The following is a 14,660-nucleotide window of genomic DNA, read 5'->3' on the forward strand; positions in this document are numbered from 1 at the left end:
AGATGGCATGGAGTGCATGCATTGCTCAGCAAGTTTGCAGACAACACCAAGCTGGGGGGTGGGGGGGAGATAGTAGATATGTTGGAGGGCTAGGATTCAGAGTGACCTAGACAAATTGGAGGATTGGGCCAAGAGAATCTCACAAGGTTCAACGAGGACAAGTGCAAAGTCCTGCACTTATTGGTATAGGCTGGGGGCTGACTGGCTGGGGAGCAGCTCTGCAGAAAAGGACCTGGGGGTTATAGTGGACAATGAGCTGAATATGAGCCAACAGTGTGTCATTGTTGCAAAGAAGGCCAACAGTGTACTGGGCTACATTGGTAGGTGTGTTGCCAGCAGGTCAAAGGAAATAATTATTTCCCTCTAATCAGCGCTTGTCAGGCCACATCTGGAGTTAACCATGTTCAGTTTGGGATGCCCACTACAGAAAGGATGTGGACAAATTGGAGAGAGTCCAACAGAGGGCAAAAGAAATGGTGAGAAGGCTAAGGCACATAACTTCTGAAGAGGGGCTTAGGGAACTGGGTTTATTAAGAGAATACTGAAGAGGGATTTAATAGCAGCCTTCAATTACCTGAAATGGGCTTTCAAAAAGAGAATGGAGCTAGATGGTTCTCAATGCAAGGTGACAAATGACAGAACAAGGAGCAATGGTCTCAAGTTGCAGCAAGGGAAGTTTAGGTTACATATTAGGAAGAATTTTCTCACTAGGAGGGCAGTAAAACACTGGAACAGGTTACCCAGAGACATGGGGGAAGCTCCATCCTTGGAGGTTTTCAAGACCTGGGTAGGCAGAGCTTTGGGTGGGATGATCTAGTTGGGGATGGTCCTGCTTTGAGCAAGGCGTTGGACTAGATGACCTCCTGAGATCCCTTCCAACCCTAATTTTCTCTGATTTCTCCATTTTCACATTGCAACACTATGCCAATATGTGGGTGTAGTTGGCTTCTGACATAAGGCTACAGAATCTTTAAGCAGTTACTTGTTGTGATGGTACAGCAGCAGTCCATCAGTCCTGCAGGGCAGCTAATAACAGCTCAGTCTAATAACAGCTGTCCTAATTACATCAGTATTTACCTGGCTCAAATTCTACTGCCTCTATTAAGTGCATAAATGGACTTCAGGAAGACAAATCCTTAGACCAGTGGTCACATACCAGTGGATCTCAATCCACTGGTAGATCTTGGAGCCTCTTGCAGTAGATCGTGGAGCCTCTTGGAGTCGATCTGAGGCTGGGGTGGGGGGTTGCATGCACACGTGCATGCACGCATGTGCCCCAGCCCATCAGGTCAGTCCATGGGGGAGGGAAGGGGCAGGGTACCCTGCCCTTTCCGCACCAGATGTTATGAGTTTACTCATATCAGGTCTCATCTATGGGAGCTTTGGCCCCTCAGTTATTTTGGCCAGATTCTAGGGGTCTTGTTCCTCACTCCCAGTCACTTGCCCTGTTCTTTCCCACATGGGTGGGAAGCCAAGCTGGGGTCCTCTTCTTGCCTTTGCCTCCCCTGGATCGACAGTGGCTGCCTGCTCGGCATCTCTTTAAATCCCCGCTCCGATCAGCTGCGGTTGCCATAGCAGCGTCCCATTCACCGTCATCCTGGCTCTTGCAGATGATTGGGCTAATTACCATCCGGGTCTTCCACACAGTTCCTTCCTTGCCTGGGTTTGCCGCACCTCCGCGTCCCATCCGGGCTTGCTTGGGTAAGTTGTTCCTCCTCATTTGTTCTTTTGGGGTTTCGTGGCAAGGCAGGTCTACTGCCCTGTCACAACATGCACCAAAACCATTGTGCCAGGGCTCTATACCAGTAGGTCATCAGCAGGGCTTTGCTGATCTCCAGGGACAATTTCCTTAATTCCACATTTGCATTATCCCCAGAAGGCAAAGCAGTAACATTACAGATTTACAACAGCTGGCAAGAATGAAAGAGCTGACATTAAAGAAAAGTTTATTAGGGAAGAAGGGTACAAATGAGTCTGATCAATGAAGGACAATGCAAATGTGCTGTCTTCGCTTTGCCAGCACCAATGTGTTATGGCTCAGAGGCTCAAACTCAGCAGATAAAGACAGGTTATTTATCTCCAAACATATAGACAAGGGCCCAAGAGGCATTTGTTTAAGAAAAGAACAAAACAGTAAACTTCAAAGGCAAACTGGCCCAACAGCATAGCCCTAATATCATCTCTGGATGGTCAGAACTGCAGATCTAGACAGGCTGGGAACCACACCAGATCTCCCAGACTTCGCTAGTTAGTTTCCCCTCTGTTCTTAAAGAATTACATAAAAACAGAGTGGCTCGAAAAACACAGACAAAAGAAAAAAATAAAAATGAAAATTCACTTTTCACATATGCTGCCCTAATTCTAGCCAGTTCACAATCTCCTCAGTCAGTGGCACAACTAGGGTGGAGTAACCAGGGCAGCTGTGCCAGGAGCCAACTGGTTGGGGGAGGGAGGAGTTGTCACTGCTCCTGTGTACAGCACCTGCCCCAGCTGCCCACCTGTGTCATTACACAACTGTCCCCAGTTCACAATCTTTCCTCACTTCTACTGTCAGGACTTTCCAGGGTCCTGCGACCCTATCTCCATGTCCTAGTCTGCTGATGTTTACCCCTATTTGGAACTACATTTTGACATGTTCTTAATTTGCCCAAATCGGGACCAAAGGAATAAAAACCACACCATTCTCTTCTCACTTCTGTCATTTTGTAGACCCTGATTCAGCAAACTGCCACCACCTAGGATTCACATTAAAAATTTGAGCTGTCACACACTTTTAAACTCAAGTGGGTCACAGAAATGGAGGCCTTAGGACATTGTCATCACCACTCAACCTCTTTTGTTCTAAGGAAACCATTGGAGTGCACGTGGGTGCACATGCACCCCCTGAAATCGGCTGGGCACCCCCTGGAAGCACCACCTGCAAAACCAGAAGTGCACTTCTGGTTTCGCCGCTGGTGGTTCCGTGCTCAACAATCTGGTGCCCCCCAAACTCGAGAGGCACCAGTCGCCCATGAAGAAAACAGTTGGTTGTGGAGAAGCTAAGATCATATCCTGTCCATTAGCAAAAGCTGCATTCCTGTAAATAAAGACTCTTTCCCCCTTTTGCTGCTGATCTTTATTTGTTTTGCAATGAGGACCAAGCTTTTGGACTGCTGCAACTGATTGCATGTGAAGATATGCAGGTATGAGAGTGCCATCTAGCAACCAAAAACCTTATGACAGTCAAATAGATAAAGATACAAAAGAATGCTCAGTGTTAGGGGCTATAGAGTCATGTAACAGAGACTGGCTCCTCGTAACCAATTTAGGGCCCAAATTGTGTCGTGCATTGGGTTTTACCATACAAGCAACAGAAGTAAGTTTCAGTTACTACTGTCACCAAGACATGCCAGGGTCTCTGTGGCCTTATCTCTGTCCCCTAGTATTGTACAACAATGAAAGAAGCCAGCCTATACCCCCAGAGCCCTGCCCAGCGGTCACTGCTCACCTGGTGCACGGGTATCACAAGGAAGGCCCCACCACCTGCACACTCCGTCACCACAGCAATGAAGTGGGGGTTGACAGCACAGAAGTGGTTGTCGTGGACGCTGCGTGTGATGGGCACACAGTCATAGCACTTCTCCTTGCTGGCTGGCTTGCCGTAGACGTGACGGAACTTGGAACTCCGGTACTGAGGGTGCCATGACATCTGGAGTGGGCAAAACATAAAATGGGTGGTAAGGATGGGGCCTTTCACTGGTGCTGTGCAATGCTGGCTCAGGCTTGAAACGTATCCCTGGAATCAGCAGGGCTAGTGCAACCCGTGAGCCTCCACCCGTTTATGCCCATGATGCATTCAGAACCCCAGATATTCAGGAACCAGGTTCTGACCAGACTTACTGTCTCTGCCCATGACCACAGTTCCCCTTTCAGAACACTTGTGAGCCTTTTCTCCTTTATCTCATATCTGCTCACCAGTCTCTTCCCAAAACTAGAAGGGAGGCCAAGAGCCACATCCAGGCAGAAGCCCCACCATAAAGTGAACAGCAGGGCTTTAGGAAAAGAGACAGCCACTGAGCACTCCTTCTGGAAACTAGCCCAACCAGCTCCAACACACAATACTGTAAATGAGGCGGGGAAGTGGGGACAAGCATGCCATCAGCCCCAGACGGCCAATCTAGAACACAGCAAAAATGGCAGCTGCTGCCAGCCTGGCCATCACTCAGGGCACAGAAATTGCTTGTTATGGCTCTGCCCAACTCATCCTCCCAGATGGTCCCGAAAAGGCTCCTCCACAGTCCAGCAGGCCAGCTTTGATGGGGATTAAGCCATCAACAATGAATTCAAGAGGAGAGACCAACTGAATCCAGCTCTACATCATCTCAAGCAACAACAGACTAAGGCACCACAAATGACTTGAGCAGCTGAGACCTGTGCCATGCCTGGGACGGCCAATTTCTTTCATAAATGTGGCTCTCCCACCACCTCTCTCCCTGCCCTCAGCAGCACCTGTGGAGACAATGCTGTATAGATCCAGGTGACATCTGTGACTGACTATAACACGTTCTCAGCTTCGCCTCAGCACTGCCTGACACTACATTGAGAACTCAATGGGTAAGAAAGCACCTTCTCCCTCTCTAATGAACTTCTACAATATTGCCCAAGAAAATGTCGCATGAGACCCCAAAGGCCTCCAGCACAAAGAGGGAAGCACTCTAGTACATTAGCCCAAAAAAGGCTAGGACTCTTCAGTTTGGAAAGAAGAAGGCTGAGGGGGGATATGATAGAGGTCTATAAATCATGAAGAGTGTGGACCAAGTAAATAGGGAACTGTTGTTCACCAAGTCCCAGAATACTAGAACTAGGGGACACCCACTGAAATTAGCAGGTGACAGGTTTAAAACTAACAGGAGAAAGTACTTTTTTATACAATCATAGTTAACTTACAGCATTCATTGCCACAGGAAGTGGTGGAGGCAGATAGCATAGCCACTTTCAAAAAAGGGCCTGGATAAATTCATTTATGATAGATCTTTTAATGGCTACTGAACAGAGTGATTGGAGAGGTTTCCGCTGGTATCTCTAAACCAGGAGTGGGCAAAAGATGGCCCTCGGGCTACATCTGGCCCAGAGGGATTTTGTTCAGCCTGCAGCAGGTCCCTTGATCCTGCTTGGCCCAGGTTCAGGGGGCATCCCAGGCTGTTGCATTTCTGGCTGGTCCCACCACCCCTGGATGCGCCCTGGGGCCGTGGGCCACAGCAGCTGGACTCCATGTCCTGGCAGCTCCAGCAGTGGCGGCTCCTTCCAGATGCCACATCCACTGGCCCCAGGGGCTCCTTCTGGCTGCAGCAGCTGCTGGCCCCAGCCCCGCTGCCTGGGGCAGCCCAGTGATGTGCTCTGCACCCAACACAGGGGGCAGGACCTGAGTGGCCAGGGCACTCAGCTGGGCAGCTGAGAAGGATGTGTGGGCAGGTGGAAAGCAGTGTTCAGGAGCTAGACAGGCAGATGGGGCCAGGGAGATGCCAGGATCTTGAGGCAGCAACTTCGTGGGGCTGGGTCCCAGGGCAGAGCCACTAATCTGCAGCCTACATGCACCTGTGATGGATGTGGGTTCTGTGAGCAAGGGCATGCAGGGAGCAGATTGCACCTCTGCCCCAGCCCCAATCCTGTCCCCACGCTGTCACTGCCCAAAATCCCAGCACTGGCCCTGGACGCAGATCCCCACCTGGATCCAGCCCCATCCTGTCCACCCAGCCACATGCCTTGCCCACACGGCTCCCAGCCAGTCCCTATGGAGACCCTTGGATTGTGGGGTGGTGACAGGGTGGGGCCAGGGCAGAGCAATGATGTGCTCCCTGCATGTTGCTGCCTGCAGACCTTGGCCCCAGCCCCATGCTGCCACCACCCTACAATCCTGGGGTCTGCATGGAGACTGGTTGGGTGCCCCATGGACAGGGAACATGGCCGGGCAGATGGACATCTACATCTGGGGCCGGGGCTGGGATAGCACAGGATGGGGTGACAGCGCAGGCTGCAGTGACAGCAGACCATGGTGACAGCATGGGGCCGGGGCCAGGGCAGAGGTGCAATCTGCTCCCTGCATGCCCCTGCCTGTGGAGCCCGTATCCATCTCAGGGCTGGGCAGGCAGAAGATTGCGGCTCTGCCCCGCATCCTGGCCCCAGCCTTGCACTGTCACCACCTCATGACTCTGTCCCATGATCCTGGCCTCACCCACCTGTTCTGTTCCAGAACACTGCTCCCTGCCTGTCCATGGCCCCATCCCATGTAGGTAGCTTTGGTGAGCTGTTGCATGGGGGAGTTGGGAAGGTGCTGACTTGGCCCACTACAGCCCAGCAAAACTCCCTATATGGCCCGCAGGCCCAAATAATTACCTACTCCTGCTCTAAACCAATAATGGTGGATGCTAGGGAGGATACTGAATAGGGGATAGATTACCCTAGAGATACCCAGTTCAGTACTCCTCCCACTATAGCATCCATTTTTGCTGCTGTTGGAAACAGAATATTGGACTAGATGGAGCACTGGTCTGACCCAGTATGACACTTATGTTCTTAAATGATGGGCTGTACTCACAGAAATGAGTGGCACAAAACTTAATAGGAACAGCCACATTCATCCATTTTTAATGCTAGAATGACAGTCTGCTGGGTAAGACCCTTCATCAGAGAACAGCCCATAACACTTACATCCTGTCCTGGTTCTGTGGAAGAGTACAGTGAGGTACAAAATAATTAACCTTTCCTACTGCAAACAGGGAATAAAGCTCTTTCTGTCAACTCTGGTCAAAACCACCACCCCCAGTCCCTCACACCACTAAAGCAATGGTTACTGCTGGATGTTGTAGGACTTGGTACCACCTGTGAAATGCAGAAGTCATGCTGCTGCATGAGGAATCCAGTGCAGGAACACTTCCAAGCGTGGGAGACCAAGGACAGAAACAGCTCCAGCATAGACATACAGCAAGTACAGACATGTACAAACTCTCCTGGGAGTGATTTAACCCTGTTTATTCCCAGGTTATTTTTGCCTTGGAGTGGCCATTTTTACTGTGGGAGAAACAGCTTGAATATCTGTACACTTGTGGCTTCTCCTGGGAGAATGTCTGTCCAAGGCCAAAACCTGGATTTGACCACCCAAGCTGTGAGATGGGACTGTGCACCTGTCCAAGGCTGGGAAAACTTACATTAGAAATCAGATCTCTGGAATTTGAGCAAAGTGAACTCATATCTGATTTGGATTTCATTTGCAGCTAATGATTAAGGCATTATCATTAGCAGGTAAAGGCAACGGCAGGAAACAAATCTCACAGGTCCAGCCTATGGAAATTCCCTTTACAGATATGGCCCAGGTTTGGGTTGGGGTTACAAACAAATGCTTTGTAGGAAGTAGCTGGTCTGCAGTGAACAGGTTGTTGCACCTCCCTCCCTCCTCTCCCCCTCTCCACCCAGGTAAAACAAACAACACTTATAGGCTGTGATAGTTTTCCAGAAAAGGAAAAATGGAGAAACAGTTGAAACCTGTCTTGAGTCACATGTTTTTGGGGGGAATCTTAGCTATGGAAGTGCTTGTGAACTGAGGGGGAACTGTTGCATTTGCAAATCATGAGATAAGCTGAGGACTGCTGAGCTGAAACTGAACTGGGAATGCTGAAGCCATCTAGGTAGGCTAGCTGCAAGCATACAAAGGTGGGTTTCTGAGATATGAAAAATATCACACAAGGCAAACAGATCTTCACTTGTTCATGTCCTCTTCATAAGAACCCCAGAGAACACCAGGTGTGTTACTTCATGCACAGATCTAAGCAGGATAGAAAAATGATTTAAACCTTGACTCATTTGCCATCAGGGTCTGTCTATACCACATACAGTGCGTGTCTGGGAAGCTGATCACAAACACACTCCATGCACCCACTCCCACTCACCTGCATCAAAAACTCTGGAAATGCAGAAGAGAAACTGGTCCAAGACTGCCCCACTGTGGCCATTCACATGTGCATGGAAGACGAGCGTTTCCAAAGTAACCACAGGGGAGTGTCCTTGAATGACTTATATCCCCATTTCTTGGGTTTGCATATGAGAGCAGGAGTGCATGGGTGGGGCATATGCTGGGACCATCCCTCAGGGACAAGCTGGTACTGTAGTGCAGGCATACCCCAAGGAACTTTATAGTGCTTAGTCCAGTAGAGCATCACCATCTTTCACTATTTTATCACAGGCCTGAAATGCCAGAGCTGAAGTCCCAAGTACAGGAACAAAGAGATCAGCAAGAGAATCTCAGCCTCTGTTGAGAACCACACATGATTCTAGCCTTCGTCATGGCAGCAAAAGGCTCAGTAACATGACAGGTGAGGATCCAGCATCTCAGTAGTCTGTGGGGAAATCTGAAATTGGTTGTTTCTAAATTCTTGAGCTTTTTAAGCCCAAGCCGTGACTTTTGGGGGACCTGACTCCTGATTCTAGAATACTTGGGCTGCTCAGTGCCGCTGACAAAACCACTGGTCTTTCTGGCTGTTATGCTCACCATTTTCTAAACCATGTTAAGTAATTTGCATCACACAGTACAAATCAAATTTCAATTCAAATGAACAGTTAATAGACAATCATTGACCATCAGGGAGGCTTTTGTGCATTTCTACAGTAAAGACAGCAGCGGGCATCTGGTGCTACACCAGGTGGTGGGCATGAGCAAGCCATATATAGGTGTTAATCAATATAGTTTAAATTGCTTAGTTCAGACTGCCATGGTCTGCATTCACTTTAATTCTCATTCAATGAGGATTAATTAGTTAATTCAGACTCGTGCCAATTTCAATTCGGATTACAGATATTCACGTGTATACAGTGACGATTGTAGTCCGGATTAAACCTAGAACAACATAACACCTATAAACAACCTCTGTCTCCAGGTGAAAGCACATCAACACAGTCACCACCTAGTTCAGTGAGATGACTAACCATGCCTCACAACAGGACCCTGCCAGCCCTTTCTCTGCAATCCACCTTTACTTGCGTTGGCCACAGAGACCTGTTATCTAAATGGAGCCTGCTTCCCCAGCTCTAGGGAGCTGCAGCTCAGAAGTCCTTACACCTCCCTCCATACTCCCAACACAGACTGGGATGGCTCCACTGCTCCTTCCTCTCCATGTGGCAGCTTGTAGTGTCCTCTACTCCAATCCATCCCCCACCCTCCCTTAGACCTTAGCAGCTAATTAGCCTATCAGCCTCTACCCTCTGGAAGGGGGGAGCAGCCTGTGTGAAAGCCAGCTAGCTGGCCCTTTACCTGGGACTCCTATGTCCAAGCCTGAGACAGCCCTCAGCAAACAGCACCAGTGGGGCCTTGTATCCCTGCTTAACAGCAGGACCAGTATATATCCTCTGGATCCATCATTCACCAAGGCTTATAGGTATAACAGCACTAGGAGAACTGAAGAAATTGTGCCTCTGCCACTGAAGGCAACTGAAGACACAATCCAGGGTGCATAAAAAATAATTTTGTTTTTAAATTAAAAAAATGATTTTTTAATGTAAATCAGATTTTTTATTTAGTCATATTTTTTGTTAAGATGTTTTTAAAAAATAAATAAACCTATATAAAGATAGTTTTAATGTAAGATATGTTAAAGCTCAAAGATACCATCATGGAATAGGAATGATAACTTCTAATTATATACCATTTGAGACAATATATTCATGCAACCTTGTTAGAAAAGTTTTATGAATAGGTCACAACAGGCCATGAACTGTATTAGGGGCCCAATCTTATGAGGTTTCCAGAGGCTCCTCTATATATTAGTAAAGATTAAAGAAAACCACTCTACCCAATGGGGCTCAGTCTATAAGAACCCACTAAACACCTCTGTGATGCTTAGATTCAGTTCTCAAACTGTGGATTTGTGACTCCAGACATAACATCCTTGTTAACAAAGTTATCTTTCGTCTCCTAGTATATGGAGATGAAAGATAACAGACCTGATTATCTAGCCATCAGCCCTACTGAATCTCTGCAAGCTTGTGCACCCAGAGTCAAGCCCTTACCATTCTCTAAAAGTGTAAAATTTCAAGAAGTTAAATGAATAGAGGATTGTTGGGGGTGTAGTAGATCTGGGCAAGGAGGAGGAGTCTGGAGATAAATGCAGGGGCGGGGGGCAGTAAAAACAAAAGAGAAACATTTTGAGAAGAATTTTTCCGGAAGTCTTGAGGACTAAGTTTCTGAGTATAGCCTTTCCATTGATTTGCGATCTAGTGATGGAATAGTATGGTAGAAGGGAAAACCTATCATGGCAGCAGGCTTGCCAGGCCATAAAAGAGACCCTGTTTGGGAATATTTTAATGAAGTTCCTCTACGTTTGGGTAAGACAGGCATGAATGCAAAATGCAAACTGTTTAACAAAGAAATGCAAGGCCTGGTTGCCCAAATGACACAATATCATGAGAAGTGCCCCTTCTCAGGAGGAAGCTGCTTGGAAGGTGGTGAATAGAACATGTCTGAACAAGCAGCATCTCCAGGTTAGTAAGCTTCCTTATTTCATACTTCTTTCTAAAGGACTGCTTGTCTTCCCTGTCCATATCTTTTGGGTGGATTTCTAGACTACTTAAATTCTCATAAAAATGTCTGAGCAAAAACATAGTTGTTACTTTATGGAACTCCCATATTTTGAATGCAGTTGTAATATAAATTAATGGCTGAAATAGGCAGATCTTCCTTTTACAGTTTCAGTTCTAAAATAGTACTGAGTACAATGAGTACAGGCAACCCCTGCTTAACACTGTTTCACTTAGCACTATTTTGCTATAACGCTTAATTCAAATTGATACCTGATTTCACTTAGCACTCAGCAAGTTTCATTATAATGCTCACAGTCACAATTTTAGGTCATTAAAAACAACTGTGGTCACCATCTTGGTTCATCAAATACTTTTGGTTGTGCTTAACACCTGTTTCACTTAACACTCATTTTTTTCAGGAACCAATTAAGAGCGCTAAGCAGGGGTTGCCTGTAATAGTAAATGAGCAGTGCTGTAATGACTGCATTGACTTCTTTTGTTCAGGAGGATCCATCTCAACATACACGATTCTGACTATCCATTTTCACCATCACCATCACTGCCTACAGTTTCAGTTATCTGCTAATGATAACAGTATTCCAGTCAAATGCATGTCACAGTATATCCTGTAGCAAAAAGAAAAAATCTCCATCATCCAGAAACAATCATAGATAAGTTTGTAATAAGAACCAGCAAATTACAGCAAGAGGTAATAGATTTTTAAAAATTGCTTGGTTTGTTTCTACAACAAACTCTTCTTTCTATATGGGTAAGAACACACACTTCATTGACACAGTTCAGTCACTGCAACCAGGATACAGTCCCCTCAACAAAGTAGATATAGCAGGCAAACTGCTGAATAAGGTGTATGAGAAAGAAACCGAACAGTGTGCAAAAAGTCTAGAAGGGAAAATTGTTAACCTGAGTCTTGATGGGTGGAGCAATGTTCACAATGATCCATAATATGTGCTTGTGTGACAACAGAAGAAGGAACTGTCTACTAGGCCTGTGTGAAGCAGCTAGTATTTGCTTCAGATTCAGCCAATAAACTGTTTCTGTAAGGTAGAAAGTAGGGCTGTGCAAAGCTTTGGGGGCTGATTCAATTTGGAGGAGATTCAGCCAGATTTGGTGGCCGAATCTATGAATCCGAATTGAACTGGGAGACCAATAAATAGGCCCGAATTGATTCGAAGCCTCCAAATCCATTTAGAAAAGATTTGGAGAAAGATTCAGAAATTTGGTGATTAGGGCAGTCCCCACTTGCTGCCGCAGGGAGCTGAACCCAGCCTCTGTGCTGGTAAGCAGGACTGGAGGAGCGGGGAGGGGACCATGGGGGGACTCCTGCCAGGCCCCATCCCCTGCCTGCTCCCCCAGCCTCCCTGAGTAACCCCTGACTCCTGCCCACTCTCCCAGCCCCGTCAATGGCTGCCCTGCCTGGCCCCAGTATCCCAGCTCTTTTTAAGAAAAAAGCACTGCACTCACTGGATGCTGCAGTGGCCATCAGGGCCTCTGGGGGCTCATGGCAGAGCCCCCACCTCCACAGCACAAGGCAGTGGGATGGAGCAGCGGGGATCACGCCCCCTGCCTGGCAGAAGCCAGTGCAGGGAAATGACTGTTTTATTGCTGATGCTGTTGAAATTTGGAAGAAACTGAGTGAGACCTGGAAAAGAGAAATACGCAGTGACAAAGTTAAATCACAGGCATTTAAAAGATGAATAGATCAAACACTATCTCCATCTCATTTTCTTGCCAATATTCTCAACACTAAGTACCAGAGTCAATCCTTAACTGCTGAAGAGGAGGAGTTGGCTATGAGATGGGCATCCAGCAATCAACCCTCCATAATACCAACTATAATACATTTCAGGGCTAAGGGTGAACCATTCAAGAAATATATGCTTGCTGATGAGGTTTTAAAGAAAGTCATATCACTGAATTGGTGGAACTCAGGGCGCCTATACATGTGCAGAGAGGCTGCTTTGACACGCTGTAATTACAGAACATCGAAGCAGACTCAATTAATCAAGCCTGCTGGAGTGTGGTAATTACCGTGCTCCAGCAGACTCCAGCATCACGTATATGTGTGCCAGCACTGAAAAATGGTGGTGGGGGCACTTTAACTAAAGCTCATTTGACGAGCTTTAGTTAAAGCACCCCTGCCGCCATTTTTCAGCACAGGGATGCCAATACACATGACGCTCTGGGCACTTTAATTAGAGCAGCTCTTGGAGCCACTCTAATTAAAGTGCCCTGCCCCTTCCTGGAGCACGTGTATAAATGCCCTTAAGCACTTGGATCCATCAGAGACTACTGAAGTGATAATCCAGCTTTTCCCAGCAGTAGCTTCTTCTGCAGGTATAGAAAGCATATTTTCTTCCTTTGGACTAATTCATTCTAAACTGAGAAATTGCTTGGGAACTGAAAAAGCAGGAAGGCTTGTCTTTCTTTTCCAGTCTATGAATAAACAGGAAGAGGAAGGTGAAGACTGAGTTTGCTGCATAATCCAGTATTTCAAGTTTTTCATGTTGACCTGACTGAAATAATCTATTTAATTTTTGTTAAAAATACATTTCACATTTATAACTAAAATAGTTAAAAATTCAAAAATATATATGTTTGTTATGTTAAAATAATTATAAATGTTTGCTGATGGAGAAAAATAACCAAACTACATAATAAATTTGTTGTTTTCATTAAATAAGACAATTTAAATATCTGTTATTTTTAGTGATGGTTGTTGCTGTTCTCTAATACAGTGTGGCAAAAATATCCCCCAAATATCCATGACTTATCTAGTGAATTGGAGATAGTTCACCTCCCAATGACTTCACAAGTATCTGCTTCAATTAGCTTCGGTAAATAAAATAACCAAAACATAAGGAGAATCTTGGAATTTGGGTCTGTTAAGTAAATATTACAAATGATTTTTTTCCCCTTTAAATATCTGCCTATTCCTTCAATATATAATATTTCATTTTTTTTCTTGCTATCTGTGAACTAAAGCATATTTTTACTGCAGATCATTATATCGCTGTTTTGTACTGGGAAATTACTAGGTGCAACAAAATAGCAAGAAACTGTTTGCCCTCTACTTCTGTTAATTTGGCTCAAGCATTCCTCTTGTTCCAGTCCACCTCCCTTTTTTCCAAAAAAGGAGGTGATCTTTAAGAGAAGGCTGGATAGGCATCTGGCTGGGGTCATCTGATGCCAGCACTCTTTCCTGCCTAGGCAGGGGGTTGGACTCAATAATCTATTGAGGTTCCTTCTGACCCTAGCATCTATGAATCTATTAATATAATTCAGTTGTCTGATGTAGCTAGACAATTAATCTGAAAAAAATATCAAAATAAATTACTGCTTTAAAATACATAGTGTGTGCCTTCTAAAAATGAAACCTGCATCTATCTCTGGGTTATGAATAATATGTATTAAGGCTATATCAAACAACAAGAAAGCACTTTTTGTAGAAAACAATGATTCAATTGTTAAATCTCTCTTCCTGCTGAGAGATTCAAATCCACATTTCCTACTTCTCAGGGCAGTACCTGAACAACCTGATTATAGAACAGGCTTTGGGGGGACCCCCAGCTCTCCTAGTGATGCTGGACATTGGGCAGTTAGCAATGCCATGACCGTGGGATCAGAGAAACTGCAGGGCAGAATGTAGTAGCAGGGAGATAACTCTCTTTAGGGACCAGAACCCAGGACTCTGCCCTCATCACTAGTTATAAAGAGATTCAGTCCCTTGTTTGTTCTCTCAAGCCGCAAGACTCTTAGCCCCACAAGAAGGTGAAGGGTGCCCTGTCACTATCATAACTGAATGATTTAGGCACTCTCCTGGAAACGGGAAATTACGGGTCCATCCATACCCCCCACTTAGGTTAAGAGGGAACCCAGGTCTCAGTCTCCCAAATTCTAGCTAGGCCAGTGTACTATCCAGCAGTCTACAGAGCAAAGGTGGACAACACCACCACACTGTGCCCTACTGCTGGGTCCCAAGTAACTATAGCAGTGGTTCTCAACCCAGGTAACATAGCACCCAAGGTGCCACAATGAAGATACCACTGCCACAACCCAGTAAAAGTGTCTCAAGCAGCTGCAACAGGTACGTGGAC

At 46.2% G+C, this 14,660-nt stretch overlaps 1 protein-coding gene across 2 annotated transcripts in view; it reads right to left on the reverse strand.

The window, feature by feature from the left end:
• Positions 1–14,660, reverse strand: part of CORO2A (coronin 2A) — a 134,129-nt gene that overhangs the window by 23,836 nt on the left and 95,633 nt on the right. For both annotated transcript variants that reach the window (XM_019517163.1, XM_019517164.1), the window contains exon 2: positions 3,488–3,688. In XM_019517163.1, coding sequence (XP_019372708.1) covers positions 3,488–3,688 — 201 coding nt within the window. The remainder of the gene's footprint in view (positions 1–3,487; positions 3,689–14,660) is intronic.

Source organism: Gavialis gangeticus, unplaced genomic scaffold (genome assembly GCF_001723915.1).
Source record: "Gavialis gangeticus isolate Ggan-Ray unplaced genomic scaffold, GavGan_comp1, whole genome shotgun sequence".
Lineage (NCBI taxonomy): Eukaryota > Metazoa > Chordata > Crocodylia > Gavialidae > Gavialis > Gavialis gangeticus.